Below are 26690 nucleotides of genomic sequence, written 5' to 3'. Positions count from 1 at the left end.
GATTGGCCAATTTCTTAAGTCTTACATCTTAAAGTCTCATTAATGTCGGTCCACAATAAGTGATTTAAGCTTTAAAAAGTAAGAAATTGATCAATTATAATCGAATATGAAAAGAATACTCGACTATGATTAGTCAATTTCTTACGGCTTAAAGATTAAATATTTATTGTGGACCGACACTTATAGACGCCGCTTAAGATTTGACTATGAATATTGGCCATAGTAGCAATATAGAAATGAGTTACAAAGTCACAAATACAACTTAAGCAAGGCATTTATTGTTCTTATATTCATTTCTGCTTTCACTTATTAACATAAGGGAATAATCAAGTGATCTAAGATGCAGAGATCAAAGATACCGATACGAGGAGTGATCTTATTGGTAATACTGTACTCAGTACATAAGAAGTCCGTAGGTCAAATACTTTGAAAAAATCATTGTAATAAACTCTCTCCCCCCCCCCTCCAAAAAAAACAAATACTATACAGAAAAAGAAAATGATGTATTATATATATTTGTCTTCAATGATAGGAATCATTGATAACGTTTATGTTGTGCAATGATGTTTACCTTTATACGGAAATCCGATTTAATAACAATAATTATAACCGTTAGCGTAAAATGTCATGTAAACGGTAGTTTATACTGGTATTGCTACACTGATATAATAAAATTAGTGTAACTGCTATTTACACAACATTTTATGTCAGTAATTATAACTATGGTTATAAACATAGTCGATAATCCGGTTTAATAAGATCTACAGTTATAACTATTAAAATAAAATGTATAAATGGTTTATTGCAATTGGTAATCAAACAAGTGTAAATCAATACATTTATATGGCAATTATGTTAGTAGTTATAAGTAACATGATTGTTGATAAATCGGATCATCGTTACTCGTGTAAACGTAGTTATAAGGTTTGTTTTTTTGTTCCTACACTGAACTGCACTAAACTTTCTATTTCGCTTTTGTCAAACTTCAAATATATCTATATCATTTTAAGTAGAACGAGCGTATACTAAAATTCAGTTACAAAAAAAAAAACAGACCAATATACATGCGTATGCACTCGACAAATTTATAGGACTGGTTGTATGCACATATATGCGAAAGCTTTATATGTGAAAGCTGTATACGGCTCACTATATGTATATAGACGCGTGCGCGATCTTACTATATATACTATCTTTCTTTCGCTTTCTCTCTCTCTCTCTGTCACTCATATATTTTTCTTGCTTTCACTGATCGTGTGTGAGGAAAGAGAGGGGATTGAAGAGAAGGCGGAGGAGCGAAAGACGAACGAACGAGCAAGGGCAAGTCGGAAAGCGCGAATGTGCGGAAGAGTGGCGGTGTGTGTGTCGGAGTAGAGCGAACGAGCGAACGAGCGAACGAGCGAGCTAGACGAGCGTGTGCGGTGGTGGTGGTGGTGGTGGCGACTGGTGCCGTAGACGGACGGACGGACGGACGGTCGGTCGGTCGTTCGTTCGTTCGGTCGGTCGGTCGGTCGGTCGGTCGGTAGGTTGGTTGGTCGATCGGTCGGTTGGTTGGTTGGTTGGCGGTCGGACCGTGATTGTGTGGAAAAACGAAGAAAAAAAAAAAACGAGAAAGTGCAAAATTTACGGTGCGCTGTGTTGGCTGCGGTATGAGAAAAGAGTTCGGTTTTTGTGTGAAGATTTAACTGATTGGCGATCTGAAAAGTGAGATTATCGTCATTGCCGTCGTTTCTAAGGGGTCTCGCGCGCGTGCTTCGCGGACTAGTGTATTGAGGAATTTTCTATTTTTTTTGCTCCGTATATATTTCATCTCCCTTTACACTTTTCGGCCACAGAAGCTCATCGCTTAGAAGAATTAAGAGACAACGTGTGGAAATCTAACCAAAAGAAGAACGTGTCATAAGAAGCGTAATGTCCGACCGGGAGAGCTTGGACGATCAGCCGCAAAGTAAGAACTGGACGAAGCGTTACAACCGAACGTTCATATATTCCTTTTCCTTTTTTTTTCTTCTCGTTCTTGTGATTGTTCAGCCGTTATGCCTTGGTAGCATCACATCGAACGGAGTGAAAACGAGTTGCACTATTAACCAACATTTTTCTCCTCCATGATCTCGTTGTATTCAGTATTTGGTACTTTTTGTGCGTGGCATTCGTGCGTATTTCTCAAGGGAGAACGAGTAAATGCTCGTCTTCAAGTTTGATGAATGATAAATTCTCCGCGCTTCATTTTATTTTTTCATCGCGAGAAATCCAGAGATAACGTATTTTAATCGTAAGAATGCGGGATGCAGTAAATGCATCTACATCTGCTTGCATGCACAATTATTCGTATCTATGCGGCCGGTCTGTCAAGCGCTGCGTGAAAAGAATCGGTATTTTTCAACGGCATCCAGGATTCAAGATGGCCGGCTACATGTCGGTCGAGAAGATAGCCCCCTTTCGTCTCCCACATGCTTTGCTCTCTTACACCTTTGGTCGTGAGCCTCTCCCTTCCTCTTCGCTCTTTATATGACACGCATTCACATGCGGCGCTCGCGTATCCATATACACATACACAACATATTATAATACAATACAGAGATATATTTTTTCTATCGTTCTCATATGTCGGTATTTGCAATTTTTGATAGTGCGTCGCAATGTTGGTTTTCTTTGCGTCTCTCTCTCTCTCTCTCTCTCTCTCTCGCTCTCTCGCTCTCTCGCTTTCCCTTCTCCCTGTACATCTATCTTTCTGTTCTCTTTTTCTTTCATAAATTGATAAGAAATCAAAACCAGATTTTCAAGCCGATTGCACGTGTAAAACCGAACACAGTTTCCGTACGATTAAACTATGATGAAATAGTTTTTCATTTTAGTTGCAGAAGAGTGCAAATATGATGTTATTTATTTTCAATTTTACATATATCTATTAGGTTAACGCATGTTACGCACAAACGCATGCACATATGTAATGCAGCCGATCGCTTAAATAGTTACAATTGTGTAAATTTCATACACGCATCGTTCGGACAATTTTTCCCCCGTCTTCAACTCATTTTTACTTGCACACTGAGCAATATGATACATATTTTGATTTCGAAACAAGAAGTTGTCGAATAGTGCATCAAGTTACGTTTCTGCATTTCTCGCGTATCCAAAATCGAGACTCTCATCTTTCTCTCTCATCTTCCTTGTTCTTTTCCTTCGATTTATGTTATGACATGCGCGCACCTTTTGACATGCTCCTAACCTCTTTTTCACATCTTGTAGCGAACATTGATACTGTCTGTTCTTCGTTTAAATAAATTAGACTTATTCGTAGTCCATTCTTATTTCGAGGCTATCTTAAGTAATCTTTTAAGGTGTTAATACGAGTTTGTGATCGATTCATTTTAGGTTTAATGATTGACATTTTAAGCTGATATTCATATTATTGGTTAAAATGTAATTTTAAAATCTTAAGTTCTTAAATAAGAATGGCTATGAATACTGCTCCTTTCGAAGTTAGCAAGTATTCGTGCAGATCATTCATTATTTTACACAATTTTCACAATTTTGATAATATTGATGGTGATTTGTTGCTTCAAACCATGTTTTGCTAACAATAAGAAAAAAACAATGCAAAATGTTCCAGAATGCTATAGCTTTAAATTTTTGAAAATTGATTTCTGTGATATTATCTTTTCTTCTTTGTATGACTCAGTCTTGTTCTTTTGATTGACTTTTTTTTCGATATTTTCGACTGATTTCAACAATCCTCTTCTTCACATAGAGTACGTCTAAATGCTTTTGAGGAATGGACACAAATTTCAAATGTTTTATCAAATGAAGAGAAACAGGAGAAACAAGAAATTTTTGAATCAACAATTAAAAAAGACTCTATTACAAAGGCATGCTCCATGCGCTTAGACCATTGTGTACGGCTGTGTAGTTTAGTCATAGAAGTCACAGTCATAGAAGCAGTCAGTTTTCAACATTGTTATAAATACTTGTACAAACATATTTTTAAGATTTTAAGTTACAAGAAATTGCAAAGGAAAGAAAATTTGAGCATTTTTAAAAGGAAAATTAATACATTTTTATTGACTTTTTAAGACAATGTCGTGATATCTTCAGGAACATAAAAATATAGTAAATGAATATTCATATTAAAGATTTTGTTGTATCAGCTTTATTGTTTAATATAGTACGTTTTGCATCAACTGTAATGATTTTCAGCGATTGTTAAAATGCAATGCTTAATATAATCAATAAGCCATTATTTCATATTAATAGCTTATTCCATGTTACTCATTTTTATTTTAGTTCAGCTGTCAGCTTAATATCGAGCTAGCAACTCCACAAATGTCTTCGAGAAATGGCAATACTACAAAATTATCTTTGATGATTTAAATTTAATTTTATTCATATTATTATTTTTCTCTTCTTTTTTTATTTTGAGGTAGGTTTGTTAATTTGATTACATGCACGCACGCACGCACGCACGCACGCACGCACGCACGCACGCACGCACGCACGCACGCACGCACGCACGCACGCACGCACGCACGCACGCACGCACGCACGCACGCACGCACGCACGCACGCACGCACGCACGCACGCACGCACGCACGCACGCACGCACGCACGCACGCACGCACGCACGCACGCACGCACGCACGCACGCACGCACGCACGCACGCACGCACGCACGCACGCACGCACGCACGCACGCACGCACGCACGCACGCACGCACGCACGCACGCACGCACGCACGCACGCACGCACGCACGCACGCACGCACGCACGCACGCACGCACGCACGCAGAATGATATTTAAATATAGTGATTCTTGATAGCGTATTTTACTTTTTTTAAGGATGAGAAAAGGAAAAAAATGTCATATAAACATAAGTCTTTTTTTTCCGATATATAAGTACCGTTTTGTTTAATTGAAATTTTTTATAAATAGCTGTTACATAAAATTATGAATATTGTTGTTAATATTTTTTTCTGTTAGAAATATATAATGTAGTAAAGCATCCTGATATTGAAGACAGCATATATTGTAAATCAATTTGTGTTTAAACGTTTTAATTAGTTAAGACAGTGTTATCAGGATGGTTTATTCTAATTTCGAATCGACAGATATTTATTTTATATATGGACGTGCTGATGGGGACACTGCGGAAGCTTGGCATGTCTATCAAGAGATTTTTCCTTAGATATTTTGTCAAAAGTTACAATTTTTTTGATACATCGTTAGCTTAAAGAAATTGGATCTCTCTCATCTAGTATAGTTAACCGAGTTCGAAGCAGACATGTTCAAATCTTTAGAGTTGAAGAGCAGATATTTGCACATCGAAGAAAATCCAGAACTCAGCACGAGATAGATCGCATTAGAAATACAAATGTTTCTTGTGAAACTACACGAAAAATTTTATGAGAAAATCGTTTATACCCTTATAACAGAGAGCACAAGAATTTCTGCCAGCGGATTATCAACTACGAGTAATCTTTTGTCAGTATCTGTAACAGTGCATTAGTATACTACATTTTAAAGTATACTTTTCACAGATATAGATAAGGCAAAATTTACGCGAGACGCTGTAAAATTTCACAATCAATACTTATGAATATGAAAACCCATATTATGATTAATCTATTAGGATTAATCTGATTAATACATTAACATCAGTTTTTGCAACATGGGCTAGAATTATTGAAGATAAGATTTTTTTTATTGGACCAGTCTTTCTTCCATCTATACTTAACGATAAAAATTACACACAAAGTTCGGAAAGTTCGGTTTCCGTTTTGGAAACCGAACTTTCAACACTATTACAAACTATTATAAATCATACCGTGGTTGGCAATGTGATTTATCCACACTGGAACTCTGGTTCATTGTAGCCGAACTGTTCGGAAATGAATTAATAATAATTACACCAATCGGTATTGCTAGAGGATTAATTGTACGGCTTGCATGCTTTCCTGATCTAACTCCTTTGGATTTTTATTTGTGAAGATATCTAAAAAATTGAATTTATGATAATAACGCTATTGATAGTTTGGAAATATTAAAAAATTGGATTATTACATACCGTATATGACAAAATTTGAAATATATCAGGAATTTTTGAACGTTTTCGACAGTCTCTGAAACGTGTATTGTTACAGAAGGAAATTTTTTAAAGTTAGTTATAAAGATTTTTAAAATACTCCATCGTAAATAAAACATATTTATATTGGAAAGGAAGAGTTTTTGAATCTATGTTTATATGGTCATCTTTTTCATCCTTGAAAAGAATAGAATACCAAAGTGGGACATTATTTTAATGCCATTTGCGTATTTCTATATACATATATTTTTTTTGTGTATGGATATATAAATATGTTGAGACTAATAAATTAGCAACAAATTCTTATGTACTGTTATGTACAATTTTGTTTCTATATGTAGAGTGTTTCCAAATTCAAGAATTAGAATATCAGAAAGAAAATTTTCGAACAAATACTTCATAAAAGTACATTTTTTTATTTTAATCAATAGTTTTTGAAATTTTAAAGTTGATTAATCACAGATAATCAAATGACCACTTGAATTGCATCTGTGAATCTTGCGATATCGATTGTGTTAGTGACCATTTCATTTTCTGACAGAAGACAAATAATTATATAACATTTGCATAACATCTCGTATTATATTGTATATATAATATTGATCAGAAATCAATTATAATAATTATGCTGTTAGTGAATAAACGTGACAAATACAAATATAATAGAATTTAACAGAATTATATCTCTTGTCTGTTATTAATTACGTAGAGAAATTGGGGAGTACTTAAACTAGGAGACTGCCTATACTTTTACTTTTACACATATTGCACATAGAGCGATTACGTACAAACATTATTGTATACATGTCACTTTACATACAATCATACTTGCATACACGATCATGTTGCATATGAAAATTATCGTATTTATTAGAATAGTAATATTAATATTAACAATAAGAAATGTAAATCATTTTGAGTAGTGACAATCGAATTGCATACATATTGTCACAAAAATTATCGAATTGCATACACGGTCATGTTGCTAGTCAACAAAATTATTGCATAGATAAATTTCGTTCAAAATTTCACGAATACGATGCACAAAATCTGATCCTTCTCTTGGTGCGCATTGGATAATGCTTACGCTGGCATTAATCGAACAAATATATAGATAATTTTGATATGTCGTAGCTTTGTCGAAAAAAATCAAAAAATCATCTTTTTTTTTTTAATTTGCAAAGAGAAGTCTGTATTTTATGACGATTATCATAATATTTTCGAAAGAAATTGTAGATTATTTTTCCCCTAAATGGAAGTAATTTTCGAAAGATAGAAGGTGGAACAACAAAATCGGATTTAATCAGATTTTGCAATAAAATTAGAAAGATATAATGCTGAGAGATATGATATAAGAAAGATTAATAAAATTAACATTTAACATTTAACATTTGTTATGTTAGTTCAGCATAATTGAAGAATGATAATTTTGAATTAAGGATGATGCGACCAACTTGACAATGGAGCGATTAATTAACAATAAAATAATTCTAAAGAGATAAGTCTTTGTTTTTTTATTCTATTTTTCCCGATGGCTAATTAAATTGACATAGTCACTATTTTTATTGAATCGGCTTAAGCAATAAAATTGCAAATAAAGCAACAAAATTGCGAATTAGCAACAAAAAAAGCACTAGATTTTTGATTATATTTCATTTGATCATATTGTTGTATCATCTTAATTAATTTTTATATTCGCGTCTTTTATTTTTCATTTTATTTTGTAATGCAATTTTTTTATAACATTTATTTTATGAAAATAAGATGTTGCTTGTATCAATTAAATTTTTAAAAAACTCCTGTATGTATGTATTAATTGCTGTTCTAATCATAATGATACCTTTGTTAATTAATCGCATTGTTTGTTTTACCAGAGTATGGGAATCCAGGTGGATTGGATGCTGGAGGTGCTGACTTCGATTCCGGTGAGTATTCTATTCTAATTGAATAATAATCGAAAAAATAAGCGAATTTTAAAGTAAATATATAACAATTCATAATGCATTTTTTTAAAAAAAGTAAGAATTAATCTAACCTCAAATATTAAATAAAATATTATAATATCCAATCTATCAAAAAAATTAATTAAAATTAACAATATATTAATAAAAATTATTAAAAATATTAATAATTATCTTAAATCAATCAATTATCCTCTAATCTCTTAAATATTAATCCCATTTTAATCCCCATTTTTTTTTTTAATGCAAATTATTTTCTTCTAGTATAGGCAAAATTTGCTATAGTGATCTGTTTTATAATTGTTACTTATTATAGTTTTTTTATTTCTTTAATTAATTATGCTTTAAATCTATGTTTTTAATTTTAAATTTATTATTTTAATACGAAATCTACATCTAATATAATAAAGAGATAGCGTTTGTTTGAACACAAAAATCTCGAAAACTATGAAACCAATCGCAATTAAACTTTAACAGGCGCTTATTTGTATGTCCTGGAATGACATTGGCTATATTTTGAAAAAAATAACTTACAGATTATTATTATTTTATTGCGAGCGAAGCCGCAACGGGGGATGTTAGTTTACTAAAATATACGATAAAATGGAATGTTATGATAATTACGCACAGTTATGCCTAGTATGTTAATATTGACATAATCACGTGAGATGTAGAAGATTTAATTTATTCTCTATTAATTTATTGTTCTAATTTTGGTTTTTATTGCTCTAACTATTTAACAAAAAATTACTTTTGCCAACTTTTAAAAAAGTTAAAATGTTAAAAAATAAAAAGAAATATAGTATGATTTAAATAGTAAATATAATTACAATAATAATTAACAAATTAACAAATAATATGCATCTAATATACATTATTTTATTTTAAGCTTTAGTGTTATTTTTTTGTGTTAATGTTTGCATATAAGGAAGAAATATAAAAAGTAATGATTTTATAAACTTTTCTCAATCTATTAAATGATATATTTATTTATATTATATATATATATATATATATATATATATATATAAGTAAAATAAATTTTGTTTATTAATAATTTGATAATGTCTAAGATATTGTAAGAATAGAAAAGAAGAGAATTTAATCAATCATAGTTTTAACAATTAACTAATAGTTTGACATCTTAGTTTTTATATTTAGTTAATTTTGAAAGAGAAATTAATATCAATAAATAAAACTAATATAAATAAATGTAACTTTTATGCTCTTTATACGAAATGCTTTTTCACAACTATTACGATATTGCAGGAATTATTGTAACTTGCTGCAATATGCAAAATATTCAAATTATCCATGTTATATATATTATTTTTTTTTATGAGTTTTTTTCGATCGTTTTATATAAATACGCAATTCACAAATTAAGAAATATATTTAAATAGAACTTATTATTTTAAGAAAATATATCTTACATCGAAAAAAAATAATGTGATATTTATTCGGAAAAGCATACATAAAAAAGTATGTAATATATTAATTATACAATTTAATTTTTTGCATACTGCATTTAACATATCTTCAAGAATTGTTTTTTTAAAATTATTTATACATCAAACTTGATATTTATATAATTTTGCCAAAATATAATAGCAATAGAGAAAGTTTCCAGTCTCGTAAAATTGAAATCTTTATAGATATTTATGAAACTGAATTAAAATATAAAGAAAGCAGCGGCCAGAAACAAAATGTGATGCGCACGCGCGCGGCGAAGAACCGGACTAAAGCGCAGTCAGCTGGTTATGACGTCATTCTATGTCGATAGACACAACTAATAGTGGTGGGAGAAATCATCTCATCGTTTCTGCCACGCGCGCGCATTGTGATTTAAAATGTGAAGTCACGTGGCTGCATATCACTTCTAGAAGTGAAAACCGACATTCGATGGCTGCGGATTGGCTCGGACTACTATAAAATGCGCGCATTCCATTGGCATGACGGCGGGTTCTATGAATGATCAGAGCGTCATTTACGTACGATTTCGTGTTCGATATTTGAATGTTCTAAATATCATGTCGTTTTTTTTATGTTCATTCTCGTCATTATCATTGTATTTATCTGTGACGGCGATTATTTTATGACTGTACTTCTTAAATCGAACCAATAATGACGTGTGTAATCGGTGATTTTTCTTCGGTGATGTGTCATTCTATAAATCATCTAACATCATTAAAAACGAATTTAAAATAAATTTGACATAATTAATTGTGAATTTATTATTAACTTTAATCTCCAATTTACATGCCTACTTGCAAAAAATTAATATCGAAAACTGACAAATTTTATGTATTATATTGATGTTTTCCGTATAGAGGAATTACAAACTAAAATACCGATATATCAAAATTTTATTAATTTTTTGCGCTAAAATATATTTTATAATATATTATAATATATATATTATAATATAAAATATAAATTTTAATCTTTCATAATTTGTATAATGTATGTATTTGCTATTGTTTGATATTGATGAAACAAAACATATATTTAAAAAATAATTATTTTGGGAAATGAGTAATATATTTATCTAATTTAATTTTAAACTTAAAGTTTCTACTAGTTTCTACTAATTTCTACTAGTTTAATCATATAATGTGCAACGAATTATATTAAACTATATGAACTGTGTTTGTCTGTATAGGTCAGCAAGGCCAGCAGAGTGAGCAGGAATTGGCGACAAAAATGTTACAAATTCAAAGTAAAAGATTCTACCTTGATGTAAAACAGAACAGACGTGGAAGATTTATCAAAGTTGCTGAGGTATTTTATTCTTTAATTCTTATCATGAATCTCCCGTACAAAAAAAATGTTAAATCTTAAAACATTATTATTTATATAACAAAATGTTAAAAATCTAATATTTTAAATTAAAATTTAATAAATAAAAATAATACGGTATGTATCAATAACGTTTTTTCGCTTAAAAAGAGTTATTTTCGAATCAAATATATTGCATCTATTCGTAAATTACGATTGTTAAATTCATCATTAAAATTTTATAAAATATATAATAATATATTTTTAAATAATTAAACATAATTTTCACTTTGAGAGTTGTTTTGCTCTTTTATGAATTTTCAAAAACATTTTAATCTTATTATAAAAATAATAACAGTCATATGTGTGTATATATATATATATATATATATATATATATATACATATATATATATGTATACACAAATAGATGCATCTGACTTGAAGATAACTATGTTTAAGCAAGAAATTGTCATTGTATATATTATAAAATGTTTTTAGTTTTATTTTTTAATGAATTTTTCTTCATTAAATTATTTAAAACTTCTGGTATTACAAAGCTTACAATTTATAATATTTTAAAACTTTACGTTTTTAAATATCTTTTACGAACATACTCGGTAAAATTATATACACACTAAGAAATTATAGACAGTAGCGTAAAATTTTATCTATGCATTATGCGAAATATGCTATAATATAATATAATATAATAATAATAATAATAATAATAATAATAATAATAATAATAATAATGTACCATTTCGCAATTGTCTTTTTTAATTCTAGATTGGAGCAGATGGAAGAAGAAGCCAAATTTATCTGGCACTTAGTACAGCATCCGAATTTCGGGACCATCTGTCAACATTTAGCGATTTTTACGCATCTTTAGGTATATTATAGAGAATCTACCAATCAGAATTAAAGAAGTATTATTGATTATTGATTTATTAATTGTTCTCGGTTATATAACCAATATGTATATGAAATATAATTTATGACAATTGAAAAGAGAATAATATTTCACGTAAAAATAAATAAAAAATGTATATAATACAATTTCTGGAAAAAAAAAGAACTTATGACAAAATCAATTTTGAAAAATTATCCGAACTGCATATGATTAATTTTATTTTCTATTCATTTTTATTGAAGTCTCTATACTCGAGTGATATGATATATTACAATCTAATATGTGCAATACGGACATATCATTTCTTGTAAACTTATTAGGTATTGAAAACTTTAGTTTTTATATTTCTACATTTTTATATTTCTATAACTTTATACAAATTAGATAAAATTAAATAAAAAAGTTTTGACTCGTAAAAGTACAAATATTGTATTCCCAGGCAAAACTGAAATGTCAATTTCACACAGCGTTTCATTTTTCCCGCTCGAATTCTTTCAATATTACATTTCATTATTATATTTCAATAAATTTATAATTCTATATGAGTTGTAGAAAAAGATCTGATGATAAATGTTATTTTTTTTATTTTTAAGTAATTTTTATTGCTCAAAAAAGGCTCAAAAAAGGTTATTGTCTATACGAGATGAGTTTTTATTTAGTTCTGTTTAAAATAATATAAAAATATTTATTATATTTTGAATATATTTAAATGCTTTCTTAAGAGTTTTGACAATTGCTACTGTTTTTTTATTTTTTATTTAATAATTTGAATTTCATTCAAGAAAGACATACCTATCGACATATTTATGAATGAAATATTGATCATCTTTCGAGAATTTTATTTATCATAAAATATTTGCCTCGAATATATTTAAAAATTTTCTAAAAAATTTTAGCAATAAACATTTTTTTATTTTTTAAATAATTTTTATCTAATGATAAAGACTATCTATGGATGCTACATATGAGATACTAATTGATTATTAAGAATTGTATGCAAAAAATAATTCTTATATAGTTTTGGACGTGTTTAGGTATTTTATAAAAAATTCCAAATATAAATATTCAATATTATCTAAGATCGACTATCCTATATGTATGTATATCTGCAGCCTTGAAGAGCGATAAAAATGATTAAAAAAAAATTATTTAAATAATTTAAATGTTTATTATCAAAATTTTAATGTTTATTATTAAAATCCTTTAGAAGAACAGTTTAAATACATTTAGACCTGTACGATAAATATTCTATGATAAATAAAACTCTCGATTAGCAAATCGATTATAGCGTCTTATGTACGTATGTACGTAGGTAGATCTTTCTTGGGCATAACCCTGCCTTAGACGGCACAAACTATTTAAAAAATGAAAAAAATAATGTATATTGCCAGAATATGTGTATATTGCCAGAACTTTAAAAACTCACATAGAACTATCAACTTGTTGAAATTTGGCAATTTATATTAAGAAAACTTATATGAGACAGAGCAGAATATCGCGTAAATCTGATGTCTCAGTTTGTCCTGGAGCATTTTTGTATTTTAATGATTAGAATTATCTATATAGAATTATAAAATTAGAGATGAAATTAAAATAATTAATTAGTTTCTCTAATGTTAGTCTTTTATAATAATAATTAATTTGTTTACGCGATGTTATTACATCAGTTTTACAAAAATTGCAGTCTATGTTGCGAAACATTACATCTGAAACTAACATTTCAAGTACTAATTCGAGAGTATTTATTTTTATTTTGGGACTATTTTTTAAATAATGCTATACAATTATCGAGAATAATCATGATTTTTATATTTTTATATTACAAAAAAATTAAATTTACCTAATTTATCTTACCTTTATTTCATTATTTATTCTATCCTTTATATAACCTCTGTTGGTCAGAATGATAACAATTAAAAAATTATTTTTGGTACTAGCTATTTACAATAGACATAACATATGTATCTTTATGAAATTAACACTATTACTACAAAAGATGAAAATAGTTTTGATGAAAAAGAGTATCCTATATATATAAACCAAAAGAGATGCATATCAAAATTATTTATTGTGCATATCTCAAAAGTACCTAAGTTAATGCACATTTCAAGTTTAGCAACAATTTGTTACTATATTTCATTTAGTACTTTATTCTTAGTAATATATATATATAAACAGTAAACTTGTGATTAAAAGAGATGAGCAAAATTTATTGTGCATTTTCTAAAAACATAAATCAACAAACATTTTAATCTTAGAATTTAAGAAGCAGTTCGTTATTTTAATTGGTACTTTACTTCTAATATATTGATTTTTTTACATGTATCTTCTGTATAATTAGATGCAATAATTAGATACGATAATTCTATATAATTCTTCTATATAATTATAGATACAATAATTAAATGTTTTTGAAAGCATATAAAAAGTACAATTTTACTATATTACTGTTTAATTATATATGTTATTTTAATAAATTAAGATGCTAATTTTATATATTTTAAACTAGCCTCTGTTCCCACTTTTAATTGTAATTTATTGCTAATAATTGCTAAATTAGCACATAAAAACATCTAATTTTTACATAGGAGCTATTTCAATTTTTTGTGATGGGTATCACTGCATATGATTGTGATTATTTAATAAAGACTAAGAGAAATGAGTAAATAAAAAATAAATCATCACTATCGATGTTTGTACATATTAATGCGTATAGAAATAACGAATTAGAATTATGAAATAAATGTCCATCAATATTTAATTGTATATATATTCAACAAATTTTCAAAATCGATCTTGAAAACAAAACTTTATATGAAAAAATCTATTGTATATCTTTTTATTGAAACAATAAGTGAGAGATAAATGCTAATAAGAATTAGCATTGTTAATAGTATGATGCAATGTAACATTTTCTATTTTTTTACGATAAATTTTTCTAGCAGCAAACTACGCGCTAATTATTTATCGGTTTTGAAATATAGTCACAGATTAGAGCTGAAATTATAATATCACAAATTTTAATTTAATATAATACTGATAAGTAATATTAAAAATCTGTAAATAATTTGTTGTGAAAAAATTATCTTTGTCAAAATTAAAATCTGGACTTTTACCTAGGACTCTACCTTTCTCTCTCTGTAATGGGGGATTCTCTCTTTATCAATTCAAGCCTTAACGATATTTTTTAAGATGTTTATTAATATCAATAATGTTTTAAAATTTATTATCAATTAATAATTGTAGTATTATAACCGTAATTTTGGTTTGTAACTACTACATTTCAAGATTAATAAATAAATGGCATGTTTGCTGGGCAAGAAAAGATGATCGCAACAAAATATTGTATTGCACATTATTAATATGACTCTTATCTGACACTTATCTCTCATTTATTCTCAAATTTCATTTATTCTCAAATTTTTATCTGTGCTTATTTAATTTATTTTTATTGATTTTTACGTGAAGAATCATTCCCTTTTGACTATACAAATATTACACTTTAGATATATAAAATATTAAAATTTTAATTTGGTATTTGTTGATGAAATATCAAAATTTTATAATATAAATATTATAATAAATATAATAAATAATTTTTTTTATTATTTGCGATAACTGTCATAAATTATTGAGTTTTTATGTTCTATTGAAAAAAGAACTGATTTATTAACATCTTTGCATCCCTCTTCCCTTCTTCCGGATAATCAGGTCCACCAAATCCGGAAAATGTGCCAGACGATGGAAAACTTAAATCTGAAATGATGGTGAAGGATAATAGACGATATTACTTGGACCTCAAGGAAAATTCTCGCGGCCGTTTCCTGCGGGTGAGTCACCCTGTATGTACCAGCCAATGTACTTACTTTCTACACTAAGTCATAAGAAGATTTCTGTCGACTTTCATCTCAAAAGGTCTGCGTTTTTCAAAAAAGATGACAAATGAGATTTTCCAGGAATATTGATAAAGAAAGGTTATCTGATATATTTTCGCTTCATAAATTCAAATGACACAACAATGGGAACAGAACATCTTATATAATATTTGTTTTTTTGTCCAGGTGTCGCAAACGATAACACGGGGTGGACCTAGGACTCAAATTGCAATACCAGCACAAGGCATGATAGAGTTTCGTGATGCATTAACGGATCTTCTTGAGGAATTTGGGACAGATGACGGTGGCTTCAAAGGTGACTTACCGGAGGGTCGTTATATGCGCGTGGATAGCAAGAATTTCTATTTTGATATCGGTCAGAACAATCGTGGCATCTATATGAGAATTTCCGAGGTATATATACGCATTATTAGCAAAAGAATTAATACAAATAAGTCATCAAAAGTTAGCAGCACTAGAATGTTATATAAATTTTGCTTCGAGATGTTCAAATATTTAGATAGATTTTATTTTTAAGCAATTTTTTTCAATCTTTCTTATTTCAATTTTAATACTTTTTTAACGTTTATGACATCTATTTTTTTTAATTCTTATTTTTTTAATTTATAATTTCTTAAAAATAAAAAGCTCGAAATTTTATATAATTATATAAATATAAATAATAATATTAATATAAAAATCTATTTCATGAAGTTTTCTTGTTTTTCCAATTTTTTTCTCCGATTTAGCACTTTTTTAAAATTTTATATTTAAAAGTTCTTAATTTTTTTCTATATTACTATTATATATAAACTAAAAAAAAGAACTTTATATATAAATGTTAAATATATATAATCAAATATAATCAGCATTTTAAATTTACATTTAAAAACGCTCTAATTTTATTTACATATTTAAATAAAAATATTTGGAAAATTATGAAGTCTTGGTATTCCTTAAATAAACATTTTTCAAAAATACTTTTACGTTTAAATTAATCAATAAAATTTATATTTATTATATTTTTGGTCTAAATAAAACAAAAAGAAGGAGAAACGAATGAGCTTTGTAATCAGTTTAATATCGCGTCTACAATAAATCTTATAACTCTACAATAAACAATATTAAATTACATTTTTACAGGTGAAGACGAACTTTAGGACAGCTATCACAGTACCGGAAAAATCCTGGGCGCGTTTCCGTGATATTTTTGCAGATTATTGTGAGAAAATGAAGGAAGGCGGCGGTGGTGTTAGCAGCAGCGGCGGCGGAGGAGGAAATGTATTATCCGAGGGGAAAGGCTCGGTGGTGGCACAGGTACCATCGCCATCCTCGAATACGCAGCCTAATCCCAATCCAAATTTAGACTCTCCCTTAATCAAGTGAAAAAGGCTTTAACTTAACTCGAACATTTGGGAATTATAATTCGTTTTAAAGTCATTAAGCGGAGTATAATGGAACTTGTCAGAGTCTATGCCATCGTTGTCATCGTCATATAATTCAGCTATGACATGGTCATCGACATGGTCATCAACATTATCATCAATGTGATCATCATTATATCATCAAGACCATTTTATTTTCACTGTCATCTGAGAAACATCACTGTCATTGCCATCGTCACATCACACCGTCATACTTGCCATTAAGCGCAAACACCAAAACTCGCCTGAAATATGACCATTATATCACAGAGGATATCAATCGATTGTTGAATATATTCGTATAACCACAGATTTGATAAAAAAGACGCGAAAGACGGGTGCGTGACATGATTATTAATACACAATTGTTGGTACGTCTCTTAAAAACGAGAAATATGAAAGAAGAAGATTAGATGATGATGACGATGCGTGTATGTGCGCGCGTGTGTGTATGCGTGTGTGTGCGCATGTTGCGTGTGTGTGCGCATGTTGCGTGTGCGTGCGCGCGCGTGCGTGCGCGCGCGGAGGGAAAATGAGTCACTGCCGCTCGTGCGACTAACACAGAATAAATAACATAAGAAAGAAAAGAAAAAGAAAAAATACGCAATACAGAAAATCGAAAATATAACGATTCTGTAGCGAAATCTTTTTAGGCAAACACGAGTTGCCATTGATCAACGTTACGAGTACTACCGTTCATTTCCTAATTTTTCGTGGATGCACACTCATTTAGTTTTACTGATTTTCTTGTATAATCTTCTTATCCTCAAATGTTTGAATATCGCACGTATTTTACATCTTACATCTTTTACGTGTGTGAGTTAAACAAACGAGAATAATGGGAAATGGACCGTAGTGTGAATTACGTTACAATTGAATTTGATCGTTCAGAATTTATGAATAAATAGTTGTTATATTAACGATTATATCACGTATTAACGATTATATCAAAGTAAGAAGAAAAACATGTCGATTTTTGCGAGAAAAACAAAAATCTATTGTATCTATCTAGGCAGTATGTACGTTTTTCTTCGATTTAACAAAAAAAAAGTCAGAATAAATCGCTTTCGGTCAACACTTGTCAAGCAAAAGTCGCAAATTGGATGTAGATAAAATATTGCTGATTGCGACTTCACTGCATTTGTTCGACGATAAGAATGCGATTTATTACTGTGGTAATAAATTATTAAGTTGAACAGTGTATGTACAAACATACATACACGTGCGCACGCACACACACGCATGCACGCACGCACGCACGCATGTACGCACACACATATGCACGAACGCACACACACACACACACACACACACACACACACACACACACACACACACACACACACACACACACACACACACACACACACACACACACACACACACAAGGATAGGACAGGATAAACATCTTTTGTTCGAATATTTATATAATTATAAATATATGCACTATGCAACATCACATATTTATTAAAAACTGAACGATGCTTCTAGTAAAAATAATGAAACATAATATTTCGAGAGAACGAAAAGGATGTCAACGGGAAGAGAATAATCATCAAGAAAAATCATATTAATACATATTAATATAATATATTTTTTTTCATAGATTTGTATGAAAAATGTATATATAGTCACACACACACACACACACACACACACACACACACACACACACACACACACACACACACACACACACATACACACACACACACACACACACACACACACACAAAAGTTCTTTATGAAATTCAGAAAACGCGTGTGCACGTGCGTACACACATACATCGCATGACACTTGCATACATATACACGTGCATATATACTTTAATGACAACATGCAATTTCGTCACTTTTCATAAAGAATCTACAATATATATATATATATATATATATATATATATATATATATATATGTATATATATATATTGGAGATATAAAGCAGATAAAAGATATATTTCATCATAAAGAATGAACAATATAAGAGATGGTATGTATGTGTATGAAATTAAGTTACATAAATTTGTGCGATGATTGACTTCTAACACAATTGCATATTAGGTATGTATTATATGAATGCATAATAGGTATTTATATAGAATCTATATAACTGTATAATTGTAACGAAATGCCAATGTCCACGGACCTAGGCATTTGTGCGAATTTGACGATGCGCGATTAATTAAATTGAGAAATTGAGTTGTTAAACCGCTTAGTGCAATTGCTTAGGTCCCTTCTTCGGGACACAGAAAAAAAGATGAAACAAAATGAACAATATATAAAAAGAAGAAATAATAGAATTTCAGACAATGGAAAACTAACAAAACGGAAAAGTAGAATAATGCAATCGAGTTATCTTCCACAAGGAAAAGGAATTTTAATATACGCTTCAATTCTGCAACGCTGTGCTAATATTAATAATGTAAAATATATATTTCTTTTTTTTCTTTCAATCGAAATGACAAACTGACATAAATTTATATTTCGCACTGGTGCGAATAAATAGCAAGCAACGTGTATAGAAAAAGAAAAAGGCATATAGATGCATATTAAAAATATTATTTAATTGAACTTTAATTAAATGCATAATTGACACATAATTGGCGCATTTGATACAAAAAGAATAAAAAAAAAATTTTATTTATTTTCTAGTGAAACTTATATTTCGATAAAATGTTACTCTTTGGTTGCATTTTTTTCTAAAATTGCAATTTCGGCTGGTCTGAATTTACTTAGCACGTAAGTTTTGATAAATATATAAAATAAAAATTATACAATAATGATTTCCTAAATATACACGAGGAAATACAAAACTTATCGAAACAAAGATTTTGGTCCTATCAATTTTAAATACAATTATTTCAATCTGGTTATTGTCATTTACACATACCGTGAATGATACATTTACAAACACATATAGCGTACTAGATATATCAGAGAATAAAAAGAAGCTTGAAATTATAATCCCCAATAAATCATAAGATATGAGTTTTGTGAGAAAATATCTCGGATTAAATTTATTTAGTTGCGTTTGAACAGTCTACGATCAGTATAGTATTGTTTCAGATAAAAGTGTTTCTAAGATTTTTCAAGATTATTTGTATTTTTTTAAATGGAAATATATATATTTTTTCACATGATTTGATTCTCTTTATTATTCTGCATGTAAAAAGATCAATATCTCGTAATATTTTATTATTAATATTTTATTTTAAAGCATTTAGTTTTTGATAACTTTATATTAATAAATTTATATATAAAATAATAAAAAAGGAATCGATTAATGTGAAAAATAAATAATTATATTCAAAGCACAATTATATATTACAGATACGTTGTGCCTATGTGCAAAAGAATAATATTGTTAATCAATTCGTATTATTTCGTATATAAAATTATTAAGATAAAGGCATCAAATAGTAAGTGTCTATCTGACATTTTATGTTTAACGATAGAATATATTCAGATATGAAAGTACATTTCATTATTCATTTTTCAATATTCTCTATAAAAATAATGAGAGAGAAGTCGTGTGTGTATATATATATATATATATATATATATATATATATATATACATATAAAAGACAAAAGATGTGAATTAATTATAAGAAATAGATATAATTTTGTAAGTATCTCTATTTGGAACAAAATCATACTGATTATAGAATGCCTCAGAAACTAAGTGAATTTTATTTGAAATATTTTTTTAAAAAAACTCATATTTTATTCGTAATAATAATTTCTAATAACTCATTTGATGCGTGCGTGCGTGCGTGCGTGCGTAACATGTATGTGTATCATATGTTGATAGTCAGCAATGAGTGAAATATATCCTACTTTTTGTTAGCGAACTTTTACATATATTCACATTTTACATTTATTATTTATCATTAAATATAATCGAATTTTTCAAGAGAAGTGGGATCAGCAAGAATCTATCTATGCAGAAACATTGTATAGTGTTCAAAGAAGCGTTGTAAATGAGAATGACAAAGAAGTGTTATAGAAAATTGTTCAATGGGGCAGATGGTATGATATTGTGATCTATACAAATTACAAATCACAAAACATCCATAAGTAGTAAAATTAAGATATAAATATATACACATACACACATCCTTCTATGGTATAACTAGAAAAAGGAGACACTGTCTTATTAAATGCATACGCGTAATAGTGCATGCAAAACAACACAAACGTGTTGTTAACAAGCAAGGACAACTACAAACGTACCTAACTAAAACAAAACGCAAAAGAAGAAAAAGCAAAAACAGACATAAAGAAAACAGAAATAAAAAGATACCGTCTGATACACGTAAGAATAAGCAAAATAAAATAAATAAAAGAAAAAAAAACATGACGCTCCTGCCACGCAGTGAGTCTTTAGACAGCTTTAAGAAAATAATTATAAATAATAAAACAATTATTAAATAATTACGATGAACTTTCTATATGTTGAATTGTGTCTAGTGAGAGAAATACTATTGAAATAAAGCAACACAAAAAAATTAATACTACTATTGTCACACATAAATTAACGCACTTTGTATGACCATGGATTAGTTATCTTTATCAAATGTTCTTTTATCTTTTGTTTTCTTTTTTTATAATACATGTAACAAGAAAGGATGGTTGTTGTAGAGTAGCTTTTTGGTGTTTCGTTTGCTGTTTTATGAATGAACGTTGCGCGATTGGTGAACGGAAGACCTTTTTGCCAGAGTATTAAAGTATCTGCCAAAAGGTGCCGGAGTTCCATATACTTGCGTTTTTGTATATTCAATGTAGTTACATATCGTCACTGTGTGACGGATGTGTTATTCATTGTTACATGCTTTTATCGTCACATAAAATTTTCATATATGTGATGCATAACAAGCGACAATTATATGTAGCAACAACACCGACGTTTGCGCTGTAAAGCAAAATGCGACATCTTTTGTTATGGGATTCGTCAATTGCGATATTAATCTTTTTCGTTGCGCGAAGTTATGGTTCTTGGAAAGAAAAAACAGATAAGAATGAAAACTACATTCTTACTGCGATTATTCTTATTCTTATTGTCATTATTATTATTATTATTATTATTACGATTATATTGTCATTATTCTTAATATTACAATTATTCTTGTATTACCATGCAATGAGCTATTAATATCTATTATTATCACTGTGTTATCATGTACCGATATTATTAATAGTGAAAACTGTATCGAATCGGCTCATTTATGAGCTGATTTTTTTTTCGTTTTTCAGCATTTATTTATCAATCGAGTTTGCGAATTGAATAGTTTGTTCCGTACATCTTATTTCCTCTTATTCTCAACGTCGATTTTATTTAAATTCTTTTTTCTCCCTCCCCTTTTTTTTTATTAAAATTTTCTTCTCTTTTTCTTTCGCGTTCTTTTTTTTTTTTTTTTTGAGGGGGGGGAAGAATCGAAATTCAAATTTGAAGTCAAATGTTATTTCACAAAAAAGAAAAAAAGGACCGAAAAATGACAAAAAGTAGTGGATATCTATGCGATCTAAAAAAAACAGGAAGAGAAAATCCGAAAAAGATGGAGATAAAGAGAGAGGGGGAGGAGGGAGAAGGGGGTAGGCGAGAGAGAGAGAGAGAGAGAGAGAGAGAGAGAGAGAGGGGGGTGGATGTAATCGCACCATTAGGATTTTGGTCGACAGTGTTAAATTAGACATTACTTGATAAAGATTTGTAATAGAGCAGATTGAGCAGAGTTTATTATCTTTTGGCACATTGTGCATTTTCTTTTTTTTTCCTCCTGGCGCGCTCTCGCGTGTGTGTATGCCTGCGTGAATGCAAAATTTGTGTACATGTATAAGCTCGACAATCGAAACAAGCGAGCTACTCTTTGTAAGTTGAGAAATGAGATCGTGAAAAGCTGGTTGCAAGGACGATGCGCCGTTAAACACGTTAACACTGCGACCCTTAGAAGAAATTATAATCGCAGAAGAAATACACGTGTCCTTGCAAAAAATTATTACATTAAATCAATAGGGTATGAGAATCAAAGTTTGTTGTTGCAGAAAACAATGAGAATTGCTGCGATTGGCCTTTGTATGTCATTTGATTTATTAAAGATAACAATCTGTTGCAACTTTTAAAGTTTTTCATCTTCCCATGTACACAATACGAGTCCTTTTAAGCGTTGCACGATACACCTAGTTATAACGAAAAATTATCGTAACGTCACTCGAGACATCTTTTTATCGCGAAATTTCCATTGCAAAGTACGATTTACGTCTGTTGAGAAACTTTTTGTATATAAAGCGCAAAGACGGTTGAACATGTAACGCGATATGCATTTGCGGTGCATCGTCCTCAGTCTGGAGAGGCGTTACACTAAACGACACTAGACGACATTAAGAACGTTTAACAATGTGCAACTCTGAAATATTAGATCCACATCTTTCAAACATCCGCATCTCTCAATACATCGATATAACATTAATCGTTATGTAAATGCTTATATATCGAGTCGAGTTTTGGAAATGTTACAAACTCGAGGATAATTCGTCAGAAATAGATTCGTAAATTATTTCTTCTTTCAATAAATTATTTCTAAACATTTTCTCGTCAGATGGTTTATAGTTCGATATTAAAGAATACAAGAGCGAAATATTAGAATCGGTGTAAACGATCGATTTATTAATGAGTATTCATTTTATACATCTTAAAGACGTCTAGAGAGTCGAGAATTTACAGAAGCATTCAGCACATTGATCGCTGAAATTTGAAATAATTTTCCAAGGTATCTTTTATCTTTTCTTTACTTTTCTTTACTTTTGTAAGTATTTGTAAAAATGACAAAAGTTAAAGAAAACATATTTAACTGAAAACAATTATTTTCGTAGAAAAAGAGATTCACGAAATGGGTTATACGCATCAAAAATAGACATGTTAATTTTCGTTTCGTCTCAATGAACAATTTTAAAATAAATTTTTTTTTTTATTCTTTCAAATTATCTTTCTGTTATCCTTTTAGATCTTACAATTTATAAAAGAAATTTGGCATTTTCAAAAAAGAAAAGGATTAAATAAATTAATATAAAATTAAATAAAATTAGACATCATCGAGATATATTTTAGATAAACGTTACGGGGATTATTTTAATTACAAAAATATTTTTATTTATTAGCTTTACTATTTTATTTAAATTTTTTTTTGTCTCGATATTACTCTTATCTTTTTCTTCTTTTATATATTATTTTATTAGAAATATATTTGATTTTTTTTTTTTTATGAAAGAGAATTTTATAGAAATATTTGTGAAATATTTCGTAGATGTATGATAATTATAACTTCATTTAGTTAAGTTTATTAAAACATGTTTATATAATATACATTTGTCTTAATATTGGAATTATAGTTGGTACAATTATTTTTTATTTTGGAAAATTAAAATATTTACATACAGTATTTATTTATAAATTTAAACAAAATGTTAGCTTTATTTTAACATATAGTCTAGGTAATATGAAACGTGTATATTTGGTGTCATTCCTTTATCCTTCCGTGAAATAATTTCGTATCGATTTGAAAAATCATATACCGGTATTTTTTTTTTTAAACATTTTGTTGAAAATAACTCAAGATTTATTTTAAAAATGTGAATGATTATTTAGTGGGAGTTATAGGAATTTACAATATCAATATTTATTAATCAATTTTATTTATAGCGAAAATATTTTAGTATTTATTCAATTATAAAATAAATAAAATGATTTTTTTTTCTTAAATATATATTTTGTCGTTATTCTGTAGTAAGATTTATTGTTAAAATATATAAAAAATGATAAGATATGTAGGAACGTTTTCACAATCAATCGTAAAATAATTAATATTACATAAAAATAATTATTATCATGTTACCCTTTCTTAACAATTTCCTCGTAATTTTGCTTATTACTAACTATAAATTTTGCAAAATATTCCAGCCACTCAAAAAAGTGAGACATCAAGATCAACGAAACATCTTTGTTTTCATCGTAGACCCGTTTCATAATCCGCAATGTATATTCTCGTGTCTGTGCCGTATGATGTTCCGGTCTTATTCTCAATAAAATTATACAAGGACGCAATTTTCTAGGGTAAAGATCCAATATATCTCTATTACGATTTTTACAACAAACAGATACTCGTTTTAGCACGAAATGTATGAAATCTAGAACTACAGATGCATATCGCAGTCGAATCAATAGTTCTTTCAAAAAATTAAACGTTATTTGAAAAATATACGCAGACTCGATGGTAAGTTCTAATAATTCGTTCACTAATTTCTCATTGCTTTGGTTATTCATAACATTCACATAATTTTGTTCCTTTATATCAGAAAACATGTGTACAAAACTGTCGAGCAAAGGTTTTTCTATTAGTTTAAATTTTTGTAAAGTATATATCTTTTCTTTCGTGGACAATTTAAGATGTAAAGTGGAATGTAAAACGTTACATGATAAAGTTTCAGTTTTATTACACGCTTCTAATTCTGATAATCTCGCAAGTAATCGATCTACATGACAGACGAAAACTGTATTCATGGTCGACAGATGTATTATCGCAGTAATTAAATATATCAAAACATCCGTCGAAGGGCACTCGTTCAAAACATCATCGGTAAGATATTTCTTTAAAAGAATTTCTATAAATTTTGTACAATTTTCTTTAGACGCGAATATTCGCAAATTTTTAAAATTATTTGTCATTCCACACCAATTCCGTAAGATATCCTGTGACATAAGTACATAAAATGTTAATTTAACAGTGTAAAAGAGGATGAAATAGACAAATATACATATAACATGGAACACATATGGAACATACAATTATTAGAATTCGAATGGAATAACGTTGATAAGCTTCCTTGGATACTTTGTAATATAAAAGATCGTGGAACGATGTACATAAAGCATTCAGTATCGTATCAGATTCTAAGCAAAATAAACTTTCTGGCGATATATTATCATAATTCTCGGGTAGAATCGTATCTCGTGCATCATCGGAACTCTTTAATATCGCTCTTAATATATCCATATTCATATCCATTCGCAACGCGAATGAACGCGTAATTATAAATTTTCTCGTATGTACGAAAGAGGTAGTTACGGTTCATGGAAAAAACAGGAACCTATATGAAAATACAATGTTATTAGTAAAACGTAATTATTATTTTTCTTTCTCTTATTAAAAAGAAAATAGAAGATAAACGAAAGAGATGAGATATTTTGATAATTGTGGGACATACCTTTATCAGTTTTAAGATCGATAATTACGTGTATGTATTTGATGTGTTTTTGTATAAAACGAAAGTTTGGTAAAAACATCACTCTGTCTCGTAAAAGGAATAGCGAATCGTCGATGTAGAGGATTAGGTTAGGAAAAGATATAGGTTAGGATGTATGTCACAAGGATATAACATCGTATTTTTTTTCACTATCTATATAACGTTATATTACATATATCGTTATATTACATATATCTGTTATTTATTCTAGGTTAAATCAGGATAAATGTATAATGTATTATCTAAGAAAGGTAACGTATTAGATTTGGAAACAGAGAACATATCGTTCCGCTTAATTATGATGTGGATTATTACTGATAGGTTCTTTATTATGATGGGAGGGGGTGTTTCTAAGAAAC

The 26690-nt window shown here is 29.0% G+C and overlaps 2 protein-coding genes across 3 annotated transcripts; one reads left to right on the top strand and one right to left on the bottom strand.

The window, feature by feature from the left end:
* Positions 1-1258: 1258 nt before the first annotated feature.
* Pur-alpha (Purine-rich binding protein-alpha) lies at positions 1259-23147 on the top strand. Of its 2 annotated transcripts, none has more exons than XM_089084409.1 (7): positions 1259-1948; positions 7957-8007; positions 10706-10824; positions 11611-11713; positions 15446-15576; positions 15796-16023; positions 16753-23147. In XM_089084409.1, exons 1-7 carry the CDS (start codon positions 1912-1914, stop codon positions 16993-16995), a joined length of 912 nt encoding a protein of 303 aa, XP_088940535.1. In that variant the 5' UTR covers positions 1259-1911; the 3' UTR covers positions 16996-23147. The 2 variants fall into 2 exon arrangements, with proteins under 2 accessions (XP_088940535.1, XP_088940536.1); XM_089084410.1 differs by having other exon boundaries at positions 1261-1948; positions 15446-15564.
* LOC105428970 (uncharacterized) lies at positions 22436-26690 on the bottom strand. Its single transcript, XM_011641604.3, has 3 exons — positions 26293-26690; positions 25872-26175; positions 22436-25777 (listed from the first exon to the last, which is right to left on the bottom strand). The coding sequence occupies exons 2-3, from the start codon at positions 26091-26093 to the stop codon at positions 24920-24922; spliced, it is 1080 nt and encodes a 359-aa protein (XP_011639906.2). The 5' UTR covers positions 26094-26175; positions 26293-26690; the 3' UTR covers positions 22436-24919.

The sequence above is a fragment of the Pogonomyrmex barbatus genome, unplaced genomic scaffold (genome assembly GCF_055798465.1).
Source record: "Pogonomyrmex barbatus isolate J1 unplaced genomic scaffold, ASM5579846v1 scaffold9, whole genome shotgun sequence".
NCBI lineage: Eukaryota > Metazoa > Arthropoda > Insecta > Hymenoptera > Formicidae > Pogonomyrmex > Pogonomyrmex barbatus.
Note: the sequence above shows the minus strand (reverse complement) of the source record. Positions and strands in the feature narration are given on the sequence as shown.